Genomic DNA, 18683 nt, shown 5'->3' with positions numbered 1-18683 from the left:
TTGTCTTCACAGAAAGAGGCTCCGGGCACAGAAGGAGGCTCCGAGGAAGTCACCCAGCGTCCTGGGAGGCAGCCCGCGGCCGTGCGTTTCGGCCCTCGGATTGACAACGGATCACGGGAAAAAACGGGATTACTATGACCCTCTTCCGAGGAGCTATGCTGCCCGCCATGAGTAGGAAAAAAGGCCTGAAATACATAGTTTGGTTGCTGTCTGATGCCTCAATCTTCTAGCTTCTTTTTTTTTTTTTTTTTTTTTTTTTTTTTTTTTTTTTTTTTTTTTTTTTTTTTTTTTTTTTTTTTTTTTTTTGTGCAGTTGCTTGGAGTGCTGAGCTGCATTGGATAAATGCCTTTCCCATCTTATTGACTCTGCTTTTCAGAGTACATTTACTTTTTTTTTTTTTTTTTTTTTTTTTTTAAGAACACCTCTACTCTTCAAAGCTTGTTTGCATTTACACAACAGAACGGTTTTTCTGAGTAATGGCCGCGCTCAGAATCACCGCTTGATGCTCCGGAGAGATGAATTTCAGATGAGTTTCCCTTCCACCTTTGGATGAATCTCTGGAGTTTAAATTGTAGCAAGGAAGCGGGAAAAAAACACGATGAAAGAGAAGTCCAAAAATGCTGCCCGGACTAGACGGGAGAAAGAAAACAGTGAATTTTATGAACTGGCTAAATTACTACCCCTGCCCTCCGCTATCACCTCTCAGCTGGACAAAGCATCCATAATCAGACTCACTACCAGCTATTTAAAAATGAGAGTGGTTTTTCCAGAAGGTAGGTGGGAATGCCTATTCGCCTTTATTTTCGTTCTGGTCCAGATGTCATTTATCACTTGTACTGGGAAAAAAAAAAAGAAAAGAAAAAAAAAAGAAAAAGGAGGTCAATCCTTCGTGGTGTGCTCGGAGACAGGGTGCCCTCCGCTGTCACTTTCCTCTGTAGTAAATACTTTCCCTTTAGCTCCTATGACAGGTTTGGTTGGAGACTTATGATGCTTTTGTCAACACTTGAAGGCACTGAGCTCTGCTGCGTGTTCTACTAAAGCAAAACGGGGTTTTCTTTTCCTCTCAGTCTTTCAGTGAAATGTTCATCCCCCCACCAAGCATACGCGAGGCCTAAGAGGGCATGATTCACCCTTATTTATAGTAATTCTGTGAGGGCGAGTTAGTATATGGGTAAATATTTACATAAGTCTATGCAAAGTCCTAAAGCCTTAGTTCAGCTCTCGAGGAAGGTGCGGTGTACAGGTACAGGACAGCCGTGCAGGCGTGCTCACACCCAGGCTAAATAAACAAGTTGAGCACACTGAATGGCATCGTGTGTGTGAATATGTTGTGTCCCGTTCTGAGGATCACTAAGGGCACTTTGAAGGCGTTAATCGAACTCGGAAAATTTTAACAGGAGTTTTGCACCAAGATATATTCAATGCCCCTGACCACCCAGTGCTGCAAAACCGGTGGGCCAGACTAGACGTGACTCTCCTCGACAGGCAACAGTAAACTTCACGTTGACTTCCACGGCAGCAACAACCCGCCTGTCTAGTGAAAGAAAACTTAAGCGTTCTGAAGTGTCTCTTGCTTTTAAATAGTATCAGGATCTAAAGCGATTGTCTTTGGTCTTCTAAATCGGCTGCCAAGAAAAAAAAAAAAAAACAATACAAAGTTAAGAGAGTCAGAATAAAGTTCTTCCGTGTTCTCACTCTATTGATTTTATAAGACGTAGGGGAAAAATTAAAAAAAAAAATCATGAACCTTTTCTTTAGATCAACTCGATGGAGTTGTGGTCTGTGTGAAACAAAAGGTATCAAGAGGTTTTGGTTTAGTTTTTTCCCCCCTGACCTAATACAAAATTCGCTGCATCTTTTGTTGAAAAGTGAGTGTACATAGGAAACAACGTAATACAGCCATGTCCCCATGAGTTTTCTGTAGCTGTATCTCGACTCGGTTGGCCTATATTTTTTACTAATTCAGAGAGTGTATATGGCCTAGTTTTGTTTTGCTCTAGTTTTGTCTGATTTGGTGGTTTGAGGGGTTTTAAATTTTTTTCCGGGTTAAATGTGTGGACTACTGGTACTAATTCTACTTTTTAAAATAAATATGCAATGTGGCAGTCATTTGGACGGGGGAGGTAATCTCACAGCCCCCTCCCCGCCCCAGGTTAAGGATGAACGTTTATACCTAAAATCCACGGCAGTAATTTTCAATCCAGTGCATTTTACAATGATTTCTTGAAACAACTTTCCATATCATCGAGTCACTTGTAACCAAAGAAGGGGTTAAATGCAACCTTTAAAAATAATAATTAAAGTCTTCATCAAGCCACTTTCTTCTTCTATTTGCTCTGCCACCTTGAAGACCATTATGCGGGAAAATCCTCTGTTTCAAAGGAGAGGGAGTTGTCCTTTATGCTGTCAGCGCATACTTTATAAAAATAAAGCTATTGCAAACCCTGATGCCCATGATGTTCCTAAAAGGATTATTAGCAATGATTTGTCAACTCCTGCGGTCTCAGTAGGCTACCTTTCTGCGTGATTTCGAGCAGGTCTCGTCAATTACTGGTGCCTATGTAGCGGGTTGTTTGATCAGAAGAAGCATATGGTGTTGCTTGTAGGCTGTGAGTAATCATGAGAAGAGAAGAATAGCTGATCCCCGTCCCTCGGTGGCAGCGCAGGATGCCTGAATGCCCTGGGGAACCGTGTGGCGAAGCGCGCCGGGGCCGGGGCCGCTGCCGGCCGCAGCAGATGCTAATTTGAGTGCGGAGGCAGCGGGGGCGACTGAGCGGGGCTCGGGGGGCAGCGGAGCCCTCGCAGCCTCATTAAAGACAAACTGCGCATTAGAAAGAAAGGCAGGGAGCAGGCTCGGAAGGGCTCGCCCCTCCGAGGCTCTGCCGCGGGAGGCCCGGGGCCGAGCGGGCTGCAGACCCACGCGGGACCGCCGCCCCCGCATCCCCGGGGCCGCGCATCGCTGAGCAGGGCCGCGGCTGGGGGCGCGGTGCCAGGGGGGCACAAAGGCCAGAGAGCGGGAGTCGCAACGTGGCGTGGAGCCGGGAGGCTTCCCCACGGTTCCACGCGGGCTCCCTCTCCCTCACACTCACTTCCGAGGAGGCGGGGAGCGGAGACCGGGGCCCGGCTGAGCCCCGGCCCCGGCCCCGCGGGTTTCCCTGCGCTCGCCCGAGCCACTGTTAAACACGAGCGAGGCGCCCACGAGCGGCCTCCCGGCGCCGCGCCTGTGCCCGGCCGTGCGGGAGCCGAGCCCGGGCTATTTTTCCCGGGACCCCGGGAGACGCAGTGGATTCCGGGGACGCGGCGGAGCGGCTTGGGCTCGCGTTGCCGGGTGTGCTTGTACTTGTCAGGCTGCGTATGAGTGTAGGGAGGCAAGGAAGCGGGGGGCTATTTTGGTTTTCCAGTACCCCCACCCAGGAAAAAAAAAAAAAAAAGTCATAGCTTCTCTGGGAAAGGAGAACAGGTAGTGGCAGTAGGGGAAATGACGCACGGAAAGGACAAGTCTTTCTGAACGGAGGATGAAGGGCAGGGATGTTGGATGGATGTACTGGGGTTCCTTTCTCTTGTATTTCCCTGGGGAGGAAAGCGATACATGCATGGGGACAGACCAGATGAGTTGGCCAAAACACTGGAGATGGGTAGTAGGAGGCTCGGGAGCCCGGCGGAATGTCATGTACATTTAAAGAGGTCTTGGAGGAGTCAGGGTAAAGAAACGTTGTCTCCATAAGAGCGAGCTGCACTTCCAGAGTAACTCATATCCCCTCTCCCCGGTACAAGAGCGAATTTCCATCTGCCCATAGAGTGTTTGCATAGAGGTGGTTGTAAATAATCACGTACAGAAAGATATACACTCCTCATCGCCGCGCACACGCGGGGCTGGGGACAGGGCGGAGAGAATTGGTGCGCGCTTGTCTGCATATTTTTGTTTCTGAAAGGTCCCTATAGAGAAAGAAGGTGGGTAGATTTCGGGTTCATTTTGGAAACAAGAGTTTTCTGGGAGTGAAACGCCAGGAGAGTCACACACAAAATAAGCACGTGGGGTTTCCTTCTTACCTCCAGACATCTAAACACAAGGCAGTGGCACTGAACAAATTTGACAATGCGGGCAGAAATTTTTCTAAGGGCTCTCTCTCGTAATGGCTGTGCAATTCTCACGACTTATTGAAACGCGAGGGTTTTTCTTCCTACCCCTAATTTCGCTTCATTAGGTCTTCAACAGATTAAAACTGCCGAGGACGAAAGTGCAAGACGTAGGTTTCTTGCATCGTTTCAGTATTAAAACACTTCTCTTCAGGAGGAGAAAGCGTATAAGACCTATACTGCTTTTTGGTGATCAGACAGCTTTGGAAAGAGTGAATATCTGCTAATTTTCTGAGAACATTAAGGAAGAGTTTTAAGGATGGTTTGTTTGTTTTTTCAAGCAGAATTAATTAATTAATTAACTCCTGATTTAACGTTCATTATAAATAAATATTAATATTTTAATTTAACAGTAAGTCGTTAATGGTAAGTAATGGACGCAAAAAATAGGTAGAAAAATCTCCAGGGTGTCAAAGAACTAAAAGAATTTTCTGTCAAAAATAATGCGATCGCTGTTACTATAGCGGGGTAATTCTTTCCTGATCTTCAGCAGTATCCAGAAGGGAAGGGAGAAAAAAATATTAATAAAACCCAAACAAAAAACCCAGGTGGCACAATAAATATTTTTTGTTTAGGTTTTGTTTTTATTTTTTTAGTTAAGAGTATTTTAAAGGTTCTATTCTCCATCCGCGACCAGAGATGCAAAAGGAGGGTTTGCAGTCTGTCCTAGTGGGAAAGGATCGTTTTGGCGCAGAGAGGCGTTTGCTTTTCGAGACAAAAGCAGAGACTCCGTTTACATAAACTTTCGCCGAATCAGGATGGCTAACATTTCAATACTGAAACTCTTAACCTTGTTTTATTTTAAAGGGGGAAGAGATCAACAGGAAAAAAAAAATCCGTTTCCCACGTGGATAGGTGATTTAATGCTGTTTTTCTTGCTGCAAAGGGAAATGATTGAGCATTAGGTTTCAATGTTTATTTTCTTACAGAAGTTTTTCTCATTTAAGCAGCAGTTTACTCTCCACGCTGAATCTCGGTTTAATTCCAGTTTTGATGTGAACTTAAAATGTGAAGAGCAGAACTAAACTACTAGCAGGATCGTTTGGGAAAAAAAACCCCACAGATTTATGATTTAGAATGAATACTTAATGAGAAGAGCGGGGAAAAATCATATTTCCTTTGGAAACATACGACCGTTTTCACGTTGGACAATATTTTTCAATTTGCATATAAACCGCGTATGCATTGGTGCAAATCCTTCCTTCCCCTACTTCTTCGAAATAAGGGCTATTTGAATTTGAGTCTTCTGGAGAAACGAATAAGTATTTGGTGCTCGAAAATGCCCTGAATTTTTTCCCCCTCTCTCCAATTTGGACATGGGTCCGTTTGTTTGCATTTCAAAGCGCAATTCCGCTACCTCGTGTTTGCCAAAATCCTGGTTTTTCTTTCTATAGTGAAACAGCCTCGGCATTATTTCCACTACCATTTTCTTAACAGGGATGTTTGTTTAGTTAACAGGGCTTTTCCTCCCTGCTATCATTATTTTTATAAATAAATAGGGATGCTAATTTATCTCTACTTCAAATGAATACGTGATTTACCAAGATAATAAATCTTTACAAAACCTTGCTAATGGCATCCGCAGGCAGTGGAAATGAGCAGCTTTTTTTTTTTTTTTTTTTTTGGTATAGTTTATTCTATTCCATCTGAACCCTCCGACGGCTACCCAGTCCTTCACAGAAGCCTCATTTGGCCGAGATTTTGAGTTATCATTAACCACTGCCTGTTAAATTAACTGGGAAATCAGCTCTGTCTGGCGCTAGGCGATGGCAGAACGGAGCGCTGGCGGCAGACGATTTAATTAAATGGTTAATCGAATCAAGCTAATTCCTCGATACAACATCCAGTTGCCTTTTGGCTTGCCGGCGACTAGGACGTGCAGGTTCTGCTCCCGCGCCTCCCGGAGCTGTTGTTTGTCATTTCCCCTGGACAGAGAGGGAGAATGACTGCGTGGGAGATAGGGACTGAGCTGCCCTGTCTCCCTCTTTCCAAACAACTCCCGTGCTCCTCTTGTCCCTTGGCAGCAGCAGCACCGGCGAGGGGCAGTGGGAGGCAGGAAAAGTGCTGCTTGAGGAGCCTCTCACGAAGGTGACATTCTCGTCCTCCCTGTAGAGAGGCTTTGTGGGCAGGTTGAACGAAGCCGGTGCCCGTGCCCGGGCCGACCCTCGTCGTCGTCCTGCCCAGCACGGAAGGGGCGAGCGCCGGGGCGGAGGTGACCGGGGGTCCCGCATCTCGCGCCCTTTGTGGGGTCAGCATCCCCTCGGTTCAGGCGGGCTAGAAGTGAGCTGCTGCTCGTCCTTTTTAAATAACCATACAGCGGCTCTTGAAAGGGCAAAGAAAACGCAGCGAAACCAAAGCATACGGAGACATCCCCGGGCCACGGCCCCCGGGAGGCGGCGAAGAGACCTGGGAAAGCGGCGGCGGGGGCCGCTGCCCAAAGAGGGAGTTTTGAGGAACTCCTGGAAGAGAAAAGCGCTATGGACCTGCTGGGAGCCGACTTAGGGAAGACTCCCTGCGGTTGCCCCGTCGGGCAGGCTCCCAGCGTTGCCCCATAGCTCCGGGAGAGCCCCAAGCCTCTCCCTCTGCCCATCCACAGCAACAGGAAAGAACTCCCTGCCTCCGGAGCTTCGTCTCCAAGCCAGCTTCCCTGGGCCTCGCACGGCCGTGCTCCAGACAGGGGCAAACCCCCGGAGGGGTACCCAAGGGTTCCCCGGCCCCAGAGGGAGCTGGCCTCAGGGTCTGGCCCCCAAAGAAGCGGGTCTGGAGCTCAGGATGGGCTCTCCACTAAGTGTTTTTAAACGGGGACGTCCAGTCGCCCGCTACAGTGAATCCGGGTTGCGCTGAGGTTTCATGACTGCGAGCCCGCTGGGGAAATCGGAGTAACTGCTTTTAAAAGCCGGCAAATCAGCGCAAAGTAGATAAGGGCTTGCATCTTCTGGCCACCCCACCCCCACCGCCACCCCCGCCCCCCTTTGCTATTGCCAGACAAAGGACGGGGTCGAGATGGGCTCTGCGCTGCAGATGCTCACAGAGGGACAAGTAACCCGGAGATCAACCAGGGCCAAGGAGCTGCCCTGGCTTCTCGGATTCTCATTTCCCTGCGCCTGCCTTCCTCCGTCTTTGCTTAGATCAAATTAGAAACGATTCAGGGTTCTCTTTACCCTTCCGTGGGACAGAGGAGCTCCTTGAAACAGTATCGCCACTGGTAGGGACGGTGCCCACCCAGCCCCTGGTTCCATTGGCTGTCGACATCAAGGCTTGCATCAATCAAAAGATGAGGGGAAGGAAGGACAGGACCAGGGCAGCGCAGCGCGGCAGGTCTGGCTGTGCGCCCGGCCTGGGGGACAGGCTGGCGGTGCGGAGCGGCTCTCTCAGTGCCGGGGTGGGCGCGGCTGGGTGGGAGAAGGCATTTCACAGGGACCCGCCTGTGTAGCGAGCCCATGAAACCGATGGGCATGCTTTCTGATGTGGAAAGCACAGTGGCTTTCCACTGGAGAGTGCTGAGAGAAACGATGAATCAGCACGCTCGCTCCACGCAGGTTCCGCGCAATATAGGTGAAGGCTGTTGGGTAGCGATGAGTGATAGTCTGGATAAAATGCTTTTCTTTTCTCTTTTAAAAAATTAATTTATTTTTTATTTATTTTCTTTTTTTCCCCCTTTCCCTTTCCTCCTCACAACAGCAGACAATTTCTCGTGGCACAAATAGTTTATCTTCTCAGGAAAAAAGTTCATCTAGTGAAAGAGATTGTAAAATAGGAGGAAGAGTTTGTTAGGCAGGAGCATATAATCCATATTTTGGCAAGAGTATCAAATTAATTCTGAAATAAAAGCTCGATCCATTTTTAAAAATTTTCTTTTCCCGCTTGAATAACACAGCTGGGTGATGCCTTGAGCTTATGTTAGACGGTTGCTCATCATTCATTCGCCAAGAACTGACCTAAACGGTGCCTGTGGGATTAGGTCAATTTTAGTGGATCTACTTCGCCTCATTTGGTTACTAATTGGTTTCTTGTTTTATAAATCGAAATCTCATTTTCAGGAAATTACAAAACCCATGCAGCCAGTCCATGGAGGTAATCCGTGGGTCGGGGGTATTTAAATGGAAATGGTTCTACAATGCATCAAGTATTAAGCAAGAGTAAAACTTCCCCTCTGTTTCCAAATGAAATGTGAGCTCGCTAGCTCCTTAGATCCATAATAGATACATCCCTTCTAAGACTACTTATGTAAATATGATAAACCAGACCGCGGTGGGGGAGGGGCCGCAGGGAAGAAAGCAAATTTTTTCTGCCAAGGTTAATGTGGCATAACTTGGAAATCTTCCAAAATAGATTATGTTTTGCTTTGTCTTCGGCCACTTTAGCTGGGAAAATCCTTTGCCTAAAAACGATTTAGTTATCCTTCTTCTCACAAAGCTGCTTGTTTCTATTCCAGAGCTATTATGCTGTTGGCTCTCCAAATTACAAGAGAATCTTTAGATCTTGTTTCCAAGCGTAATCCTGGAGCAAAAGGGAGAGCTGATTTCCTTGTTTTGTTTTAAATAGACAATCAAAGGATTTGCAGAATTTTCTGCGGTAGGTCAAGTGCAAGAAATCACAGTTTGCCCCCTCGATAAAAGGAAATTGGGGGAGGGAGAGAGGGAAGGGAAAATTAGTGGAAGGAGTTTTCTCTTATAATCTTTAAAAACAGTATTTAAGGGGCATCAGGAGAGGCCTTCGGTTTGGGAGAGGCTGGGATTGGCAACGATTAGAAATAGTCTCCGACTTGAAAGTACTGAAAACATCTGGGCAGCACAAAGGATCGCCTCATGTGACAGGATTTCAAAAAGCCGGTTCAGGTAGACAAGTGAAAACGTTTAATTATAAACCATGAGCAGACAGAGCCCAGCAGCGCGGGGTTTCCACCTGAAACATATAGATGAGCTCAGCGCGCCGTGAAGAACCGCCTTCCCGAGGGAGGTTAACCTGCAACGCCCGTGAGCTGTTCATTAACCCGCTGGGGTCGGGTTATTTTCCCTTTTAGGAGAAGAATAATTAGAGCCGTAAACTTAGATTAATAAGCAACTTAAATCATAGGCGGGCAGTGCAGATTTAGTCTTGAATAAAGAAACCTGTCACTCAGATTTCCCTCCGGGTGGGGGACGTGGCAAGGAGCCAGCTCAGTGCTAAAGGGCCATCCTGGCTCCCCAGCAGAGAAACCTCCGAGGAGCTCGGGGAAAAACAAATATACCGTGGGCTTTTCTCTCTTTTCCTGGAAGCTGTGTAAGATTTACCAGCACCTTCCTGAATACAGGGAGCGGAGGTGATCCTCCATCCTGGCGGTTGGTTCCTCCTTAATTGGCGTGGAGGAATTAACGGGAAGGAGCCTGTTTCTGACTGGCGACCTGCTACATGCTGAGGCTGCAGGATGAGGAACGGGCCAGAGAGAATCTCCTGCCTCTGCAGGGCTATGAAGTTAAGGAGGAAGGAGAAAAGTGTAGGGGTGGTGAAGAGACAAGTTGCTGTGAAGAGGTAGAGGAGGAAGGGGAGAGAAGGAAGCGAAAGGCGGGGACGAGTGGGGCACACCGCGGTGGGGAGAGCGCGCAGGGGCCGCGCTGGGCTGCCCCGTTCAAACAGCGCGGAGGAAATCTTTAGCTTTGCTCGGACCGGCAAACACCTGGGTGAGGCCGGTCAATAGCGAGGGATGCCCGCGGCTGCCTGCTGTCAGCACCTCGTCTGTTTGTCTCGAAATAACTGGAAAACGAGGTCTTGCCTTTCCCGAACCCTCACTGCGGGAGTGAGCACACCCCGCCGGCTCGGGTCTCCTTGCGACCTGCACCCCAGACATCGATCGAGATTTGTAGGTTTCCCCTCCGTTTTACTCTTACTGCTTGTGCGTGTCGAAGTGAGACTCATTTCATGGCACAAGCCTCAAAGGTTTTAACTGACCCCTTTAAATTATTTCAGCAACAACACTGCGAAAAGGCATCGTCGATGAATAGCTTTACTCCGGTGAAGTAACTTCCACGTGGTTTTTATTACTACTCACTTTGCATAGGAGAAAAGACGCGTGTAAAACATTAGACAAATTCGGAAAGATTGATTTCTGGAAGGTGCTCTATGGAGGCATATTACCCCTCCCTGCAGCGGGAGCAGTAGGAGGAGAGATGGAAGGGATAGAGGTGAATCCTGGCTGCAGACTCCATGGGGCAGGAGGGAGGGCGGTCCGTGCCGTTGGACAGTGACGAGAAATCGTGAGGTTAGGACGCTTCCCCTGACGTTCAAGGGGGACAGTTCCCAGTAGCCGAAAGCAGCACTGAAAAGCACTTGGATCTGGCATGTTGCTACACCAAGGTCTTAAAAATTATCTTCACGGTTAACTCAAAATAAGTATTCGGGTATTTTTCTCTCTGGGGAATTAGATACTGGGGAAAAAAAAAAAAAAAACCCCAAAAAAAAAAAAAAAAAAAACAAAAAAAAAACCAAAAACGCAAAAGAGGCTTTTATCTGCAACGAAGTCACACCTAGTTTTCCAAAGATTGTATGTATATATGTTTTAGAGTGTAGACAAGGAAAAATTGTTTTCCCCTCCCCTCCAATTAGGGCCACACGAGTCAATTTTTCATCTCCTGACCTTACTTTTATTTTTTGTCTTAAATAACAGGACTTGGAGAAGCCTGGGGCCACTCCAGCAGAACCAGCCCACTGGATAATGTTGGACGGGAACTGGGATCCCATCTTTTGCAGGTACTGGTCTGGAAACGACAGGCATATGGTATTAATGATTAAAGAAATAATTCCCTCTTCTGAGCTTTCAATAGCCACCTTGACTAATTTTTAACCGCTCAAGTGTTTAATAGAAAGGTAGGCAGGAGGGGAACCACTTCAGAAATGCGAACCACTGTGATTCAGTGTCGTGTGTTTTATTGGTGGCTTGGTCCTTCTGGATCCTTTGCCTCAGAATTATCTAACACTGCATCCACAGCGAGAGATTCACAGTGTGTCCCAGGGTGCCAGAGATACAGGAGCACGACTTTTATTATTATAAAATTTATTAACGAGGTGACACATATCATCAATGCTGTGAAGCTCAGAGTGGTGTGACAGGGAGAGGCTCTAGCGTCAGGTTAGGGAAGGCTGTCCGGGACAGAAGGGATCAGCAGGCACCGACTAGCAGAGACACAAATCAGGGATGGCAGATCTGAAAACTCACAGCGCTCTGAAATACTAAAGAATATCAGTGATGACCATCACCACGTATTTCTGGTGGAATTGCGTGGCCTTTGGAGGACGTTTTCTGCTCCTGCTACACCCAGAAGTCCCATATGTGTCTGCTGAAATGTACCTGACAAAATGTGTTATTTACACTGTGGAGAGTTTTAAACTCTCTTTGATCACTTAAATTCTCCTTATAAAATACACAAGCACTAAACCGCAGTGACATTTGAAATAGGATAGAAATATTTGGGATTTCTGGAATTCACATATTAATCACCAGATAGCTCTTCTTAGATACTTTCATGGCACTTTGTGTTACTTTTGAGCTCGGCCCCTCTGAGAAGTGGGTTGTATCTCAGGAGTCCAGGAGCTTTAGAGGGATCCTTGTCCAAAATTTTCCCATTTCCTTCCAACTTTTTGAAAAATCAGAGCCTGAACATCAACGCCTGTTTGCTAAAATAAATCAGAGCGGCAGGTATTTAATGGATCTGTCTATCTATTAATTTATTTATATTCCCTGCCCTTTTCTGCAGACGTTGGACGGTTTCATCTTTGTTGTGGCTCCGGATGGCAAGATCATGTACATCTCGGAGACTGCCTCGGTGCACCTGGGCTTGTCGCAGGTATGCTGGGGGGCCTGCTATCCCCTGAGCCTGCCTGCACCACCCCCGCGACTGACAGGAGAGGGTGCGCGGTGCCGGCCATGAGTTTCCCCCCCCTCCTCCTCCTCCTCCTCCTCCTCCTCTCTCACAGGTAGAGCTGACCGGCAACAGCATTTACGAGTACATCCACCCCGCCGACCATGACGAGATGACGGCGGTGCTGACGGCGCACCAGCCTTACCACTCGCACTTCGTGCAGGGTAAAGCACACAGCCCCCGCCCCCGCCCGGCCGCCGCGGTGGCGTAGGGGACCGCGCAGAGCCAGCGGAGCCTGTGGCTCACCCCACCTCTGCCTTTCCCCCTTCCCAGAATACGAGATCGAGAGATCCTTTTTCCTGAGGATGAAGTGCGTCCTGGCCAAGAGGAACGCGGGCCTCACCTGCGGAGGCTACAAGGTGCGTGCCCGCGGCCAGATTCCCCGTTCCTCCCCGCACCAGCCTTCCCGCGTCCCTGTGCCGGGAAAGCTGTGAAAACTGGGAGAGAAGAGGGGGTGAGACCTCTTCTAGAGGGGGTTTTCCCAGCACAGGGCTCTTTCATGTGGTCCATTTCTCTCAGAGTTTCAGGTTGAAGAGCTCAAACCACAAAATCAAAACCAAGCAATCGAGCTCCCCTTGATGTTTGTTTGTGGACTTTAAAATCTTTTATAATTATTATTATTTATTTTTATTTTACTCTTTGAACTGAACCTCGCACAACCGCTGATGCTCCCTGTGACAGCCTTCAAGTGATACAGCTGGAGCCCTGAGTTAATTTATTTCTTAATTAGGTAATTCATCAGCTGCAGAGGTAGCTCTTCCAGTCAAGGGTTTTGACCAGATTCTTCACATGGTTCTGCTCGGGGCTCCTCAGTAAGGAGAGCCCTGCTCTGTCTCTTAACTCCTCGCTGCTTTGTGTCAGCCACACAACGCCGAGGAGAGGGTTGTACCCATAACCCAAGGAGATGTTGTGTCGTGATGTACTGTAGACCAAGAACACCTGCTGAACTCCAAGAAGAAACATCTTAATAATAGAGAAGTAAGAGTGGAAGTAGACAGCAGTTATCTGCAAGGATATGTTTAGGAGAGATACTTAGATCAAAGGTACTTTTTGGCGATGGATTGCGCCTGCTCCATCTATATAACAAACGTATCTTACACATGTGACATAGGGCTTACATGTGTGCCTTTCTCACGCGCATACACTCTTCATTACAAAGTCGTAACTGGATTGGCAGTTCAGTGTCTTTCCTTTTTAGAAGAATAATAAAAGCACAGTTAGGAGGTGGGCCAAAAACCACTTAAGCCAGTGGGGAAAAAGAAAAATCTTGTTGACTCTAATGAACCTTAGATCTACGCTGAACTCTAGTACGGGAAAAAAACCTCAAACCCGATAGAGCCGCAGAAAACTCCCAGACGGTGCCGCTTTGCCAGGGCGGAGATGCAGGTCAGCGGCTCCCGCAAGCCCGGCAGCCGCACCAGCACCGGGATGGGGGAAATGTCCGGGTCCTCTTCCTGGGGAGGAACGCCTGTCTCAGCACACCCTTCCCCCCTGCTGAGCAGCCGCCAAGCTTTCCTGTGTCTCCGGCAGGTCATTCACTGCAGCGGCTACCTGAAGATCCGCCAGTACAGCCTGGACATGTCCCCCTTCGACGGCTGCTACCAAAACGTTGGCTTGGTCGCCGTGGGCCACTCGCTGCCGCCCAGCGCCGTGACGGAGATCAAGCTCCACAGCAATATGTTCATGTTTCGGGCCAGCCTCGACATGAAGCTCATATTCTTAGACTCCAGGTAGAGCTGGGGTTATTTCCAAATCTTTTCCTCTAAGCCGTCCTTTCTTCCCCAGGCCTCCTCTCCTGTCCTCTCACCCACTTATATTTGCTGCTTATGTCTCTTGCAGGGTAGCTGAGCTAACAGGTTACGAGCCCCAGGACCTGATAGAGAAGACCCTTTACCACCACGTTCATGGCTGTGACACCTTTCACCTGCGTTGCGCACATCACTTGTGTAAGGAGACGGTCTTGTTTAAAACCCCGCCCCGCATCCAATCCCTTTGCAGAAGGACTTTGGGGTTGCTTGGGATTTGCCTCTAGGTCGGCACGTGAAAAGCCAGCTCTCTGGGCGGCGGAATAAGCAAAATCTTCTTCAGGTTTTAGTGAAAAAAGGTTAGATAGAGACTGAACTCTGGACGCAGGTGGTAAATGTAGGGGACCGGCAACGAAAGGCTATTTTTCCATCCTCTTCTTTTGGTTGCAGGACAAGAACTGCCCTGCACAAATCTCAGGCGCTCTTGTCTCTTCAAATTCTGGTTAGGAAAACCCTTTTTGTCCTGCTCCAAAAAGCCATACCAGTGAAATATCAATACTTTTATTTCACTTTCACCAAGTCTCACAAATCTTCTCTGTATATCTAATTTCGACTGCAGTAGTGAGCCTGATTCGGCGAGATGTACTTTATTCTATTTTGATATCATGATGACATTAATACACGGATAGATGAATAGAAAGGATATCAATTTCCGGTAAGTTTCCTTACAGAGAATATAACGAGAAGTGATAAAACCCAAAGACAGATTTATAGAACAAAATCTCGATGATGATACTTCAGGATGGGGGTGTGTGGGGTTTGGTTGCCGCAGCCGACCCCCCCCCCCCCCCCCCCCCCCCCACGCACACACACCCCGGCCCTACCAGTCTCTCCTATTAGCCTGTAATAACCATCTCAGGTACTGAGATGAGCTCTGCCATGGGGGCTCCACCACCCTTGTCCCCGCCGCTTCCCCATGTGCCGCTAAGAGATTCCTAACCCCTCTGGTCGCCCCCAGGGCTCTGGGGGGAGTGTGCTTCTTCCCGGGGCTGCTCAAACCAGAGGCGGGAGCCACGCTGAGGCTCTCCTCTCTTTGTCCCCGCAGTGCTAGTGAAAGGACAAGTGACCACCAAGTACTACCGCTTCTTGGCCAAGCACGGCGGCTGGGTGTGGGTGCAGAGCTACGCCACCATCGTGCACAACAGCCGCTCCTCCCGCCCGCACTGCATCGTCAGCGTCAACTACGTGCTCACGTAAGTCAGCCCGGGCCGCTCCGAGCTGCGGGGCCCGCGGGCAGCGAGCGCCGGGCGGGCACCTGCGGGCGGCCCCGCTCTGCCCCGGGCCCGCGGCCGCTCCGCCTCCCGCCGCCGCACTGACCAGGGCAGGTCTGCTAGGAAACACATTGAGCGCTTTCATCCAGATGAAGGGTTTCCCGTCTGCCTGTTTCTTTCTCTTTCGGGAGGGGAAAAGATTTAGAGGTTTGTCACCCACATATTTTGCTGCTCCCCCTCCTTTTTTTTTTTTATTTTTTTTTTTATTTTTTAGTTTAAATGCACCCAGCATTAAATAAAATTTAATGCGGCGTAAAAGAAAAGGCTTCCACGTACGGAGTTATTTATACTCAACAAACAGGACATCTGTTTTTCTTTTCAAAAATCTGGGGTTTGAAGTTCTTAATTTCATCCAGAGTCTCTATCAAAGCTCGGAGATTTCTTTTTTGTTCTTGGAGAGCGATCCTTACAGTGAACCACAAAGAAAGTTGGTGACCAGAAGGGTCAGTTGAACTTAAAAAAAAAATTAAAAATTAAAATTTAATAGGAAAAAAAAATCAGAGTAAGTGCTGAGATACCATATATCTCAATACATCTCCCTGCGTTTTGGAATAGCTGGGTTGTGCCCTAGCTATCCTGCTTCTACTGAAACACAGAGGCCCAGTGAGGGAAGGGAAGCTCGGCTGGACTATTTTTAAGTGTTTTCATGGCAGTTACTACTATTCCCTCTGGACACTGCAGTAGCTGTTGCCGGCAGCACTGATACTTCATTAGGATCGTAGGACCAGAGGGGCGGCGGTCCTTCGTTGATCCTTGGGACTGAATGTTCCTCAGTTCAGCTCCCTTTTTTTTATTTTTTATTTTTTTTTTCTCTTAAGACAAATGTAGGTATTGGAAGCGTCTGAGAGGCACAACCCTCCCCTTTCCTAAAAGAAAGTATGGCAGCATCATGATCTTGCCATTACGGCTTTGGTGCATGCCCAGGTGGCAAGTGGTTTGGTAGCTCAGTTTAAGGAGTGCTTCCCAAAATGAAAAGAGAGAGAGACCACAGAGACCATGGAGACTACGGCTCTGGTCATGTGTGGAAAGGCTCCTGATGGAGTGGGAAAGGTGCTGCAGGTCACTGCGCCTGCACTTCTAGGGCATAATCCCTTTGGTATGTAAGGTGATAACGGGCGTCGTGCTCTCAGATGGGACATTGCGTCTGAAAGAAAAAAATAGACATTTTGGTCAGCACCCTGTGATTCCCATTTAAAGAAAATTTATTCTATTTTATTGGTATGTAGCGTAATACTTTGTCATTTCCTCAGTAAGGATGGGTATCAGCAGAGATGCTATCACTTCTGCTCCAGCTATTCTGCACATTTTTATGTCTATTTCCCCTATACCAGTCCCTGTCTGTGTTTTTTCGCGGTTTATGCTTCCCAGCTAAGTCCAAGCACCTGCTTTGGGTGAACGGGGAACAGCAAAGACGGAAGTTAGTGCATTGTAACGCTAAGAAACAAGGAACCCAAAGGCAGCTAGCATGTTGGAGTGGTTTTATCTCCAGAAACGCTGCGGTTTTCTACGCTCATTCGAGATTATCAGTCGTTTCCCTCTTCTTTAATCCCCAAAGCGTGAACATCAATCATGGAATTCTACCTCAAATGATCCGAGTCGAAATGAAGCACCCCAGCAGACCTGCTGAAAGCACAGCTGGGCATCCGGCAGGGTCTGTCCCTTGCTTGTCATGGCACGAGAATTTCAGGCTGGCACGGCAAGCAGGGAGCGTCTTGGTTCTCTGCGGGGGCCGGTCAGACAAACCCTTCAGAGCTGCGTCCCAGCAGCGTGACAGGTTGTACCATGTGCCTGTGTCCTGTCAGCCCCCGGCTGGCCCGGGCCACGGCTGGCAGCCTGTTCTCGGGCCGCCCGCGCCTCCCCAGCCCCGCTGCTGCTCCGCGCCTCCAGCCGCGGGGGCCGCCACCGGACACCGGGAGCGCCCGCTGCTCCGCGCCCCGGCAGGAACCCCCGGCAGCCTGGGAGCTGCGCTCGGAGCGCCTCAACACTCCCCTCCCCACCCCACAAAACGGCCCTGCAGGGAGGACGATTTCCCCCTCAGGAGCCGCACCCTAAAAAGGCAGCCCCTCCTCTCCAGCTGATTTATCGGTGGAGGCAGAGTCTTTGGTGCATGTATATGGATCTTCAGAAAATGCTTACAGCCAAATTGACATGTGGGAGGACTATAGCTGTGCTTTCAAGATTTCCCTTAGAGAATGAAATTACACCACAGGGCAACTTCCTTTTACCTTGGTGTAAATCTCCAAGTCTCCCCTTGCACTCTTGGCTTAATTGCCTCCAGTGTGAAGGACAGCGGGACGGCAGAGAGGGAGCCAGGCTGGCTAAAGTAGGGATGCTGAAAGTTGGGAGGTCCGGCACTGCCACGTGCTGCTGACAGCTGCAGTGTAGACACTGCCACTGCATAAAAATCTAGTTTTGATATGCTCAGGTCCTTGAGGTCTCATCGAGCCTGGCTGGCTCTTCATTAAGGCGCTGCAGAAGAAATCACATTCTGCTTACTTCTGCAGCAGGGCTGCCGCTGCTGAAATTGCTGCTCTGCCTCCAAGAGATGGTTGTAGCTTCCACTAAATAATTAGATAATTACCATCATGATCATTATCATTATTCTTCTTGGGCCAGCGGGGCATTCAGAAAATACATAGGAAGAACAGGCCCTGCCATTTGCCAGGTGACTGTAAGCAGAGAAAGGTTTGGTTTTAAAAAACTGAGATGAAGTCAGCCTCTGAAACAGATAACTTGAGGAGGAGGGAACTGTTAGGGAAAGGCTGATGGTGGCAGAGTTGGCTAGGGGGATGCTGAACTCCTACCTAGAGCAGACTTAACTGTCTTAATGAGCTATTCAGAGTCAGCAGTATCACTCAAATGGGTAAGGCAGGTGGGGAAAATATAGAGGAAAATGTAAGGTTACAGGGACTTGTGGTTTTCCTCTGGTATGAGGCTCTCTCTGCAGGCCCTCCTGCAGGAGGGCTGGGCAGAGATCCTGTAGCACTAAAAATCTGCAAGTGTTCAATATATTTTATGCTGGTATAAATCTCATAGAGACTTCTGTTCTTTAAGGATGACATTGGATTTTCCCGGCAAACCAAGAGGGGCTGAGATGAGCAGTCTGTGTGCGCCCTCCTGTACTTTTCCCACTTGGCAGTGGGTGTGTGCCAGAGCCCCTGGTACAGCTCCTGGTGGAGGAACAGGAGTAGGTGTACCCACTGCGGCCAGGTCATGTGATAAACCCAGCAGAGAAAAATCTGTTTACAAAAGAGAAATACAAACCTTTTCATATGGACTCTTGCATGTTTAAGATGAGGAGAAAGCAAAAGAGGTGCAAATTAGTGCTTTTGAGTTTTGAAATAACAGAATCACAATCCCACACATTTGGGGTTGCAGGGTAGAACTTGAAAGGTGGGATGACTCCTGCTGAAAAATCATCTGAATATAGGAAATTTTGGTCTTTTTGGAAGGCAAATCACAGAGGGGGTCATAAGTTTTGGAAGACGTAATGCAAGTTTTTGATCTGCTAGTCCCTGGACCTCTCACACAGTAATTCTTCACACAGGTAAAACCCCAGGGTGTTTTTTGGTTTA

The 18683-nt window shown here is 48.5% G+C and overlaps 1 protein-coding gene across 1 annotated transcript in view; it reads left to right on the top strand.

The window, feature by feature from the left end:
- The first annotated feature begins 598 nt into the window (after positions 1 to 598).
- SIM1 (SIM bHLH transcription factor 1) overlaps positions 599 to 18683 on the top strand; it is a 45242-nt gene continuing 27157 nt past the window's right edge. Inside the window, exons 1-8 of the mRNA XM_041478128.1 lie at positions 599 to 773; positions 10781 to 10863; positions 11868 to 11957; positions 12088 to 12196; positions 12306 to 12391; positions 13563 to 13762; positions 13872 to 13978; positions 14883 to 15030. Of these exons, the coding sequence (XP_041334062.1) occupies positions 599 to 773; positions 10781 to 10863; positions 11868 to 11957; positions 12088 to 12196; positions 12306 to 12391; positions 13563 to 13762; positions 13872 to 13978; positions 14883 to 15030 (998 nt within the window). The remainder of the gene's footprint in view (positions 774 to 10780; positions 10864 to 11867; positions 11958 to 12087; positions 12197 to 12305; positions 12392 to 13562; positions 13763 to 13871; positions 13979 to 14882; positions 15031 to 18683) is intronic.

Source organism: Pyrgilauda ruficollis, unplaced genomic scaffold, assembly GCF_017590135.1.
Source record: "Pyrgilauda ruficollis isolate IOZ18807 unplaced genomic scaffold, ASM1759013v1 scaffold43, whole genome shotgun sequence".
NCBI classification, from domain to species: Eukaryota; Metazoa; Chordata; class Aves; order Passeriformes; family Passeridae; genus Pyrgilauda; species Pyrgilauda ruficollis.
Note: the sequence above shows the minus strand (reverse complement) of the source record. Positions and strands in the feature narration are given on the sequence as shown.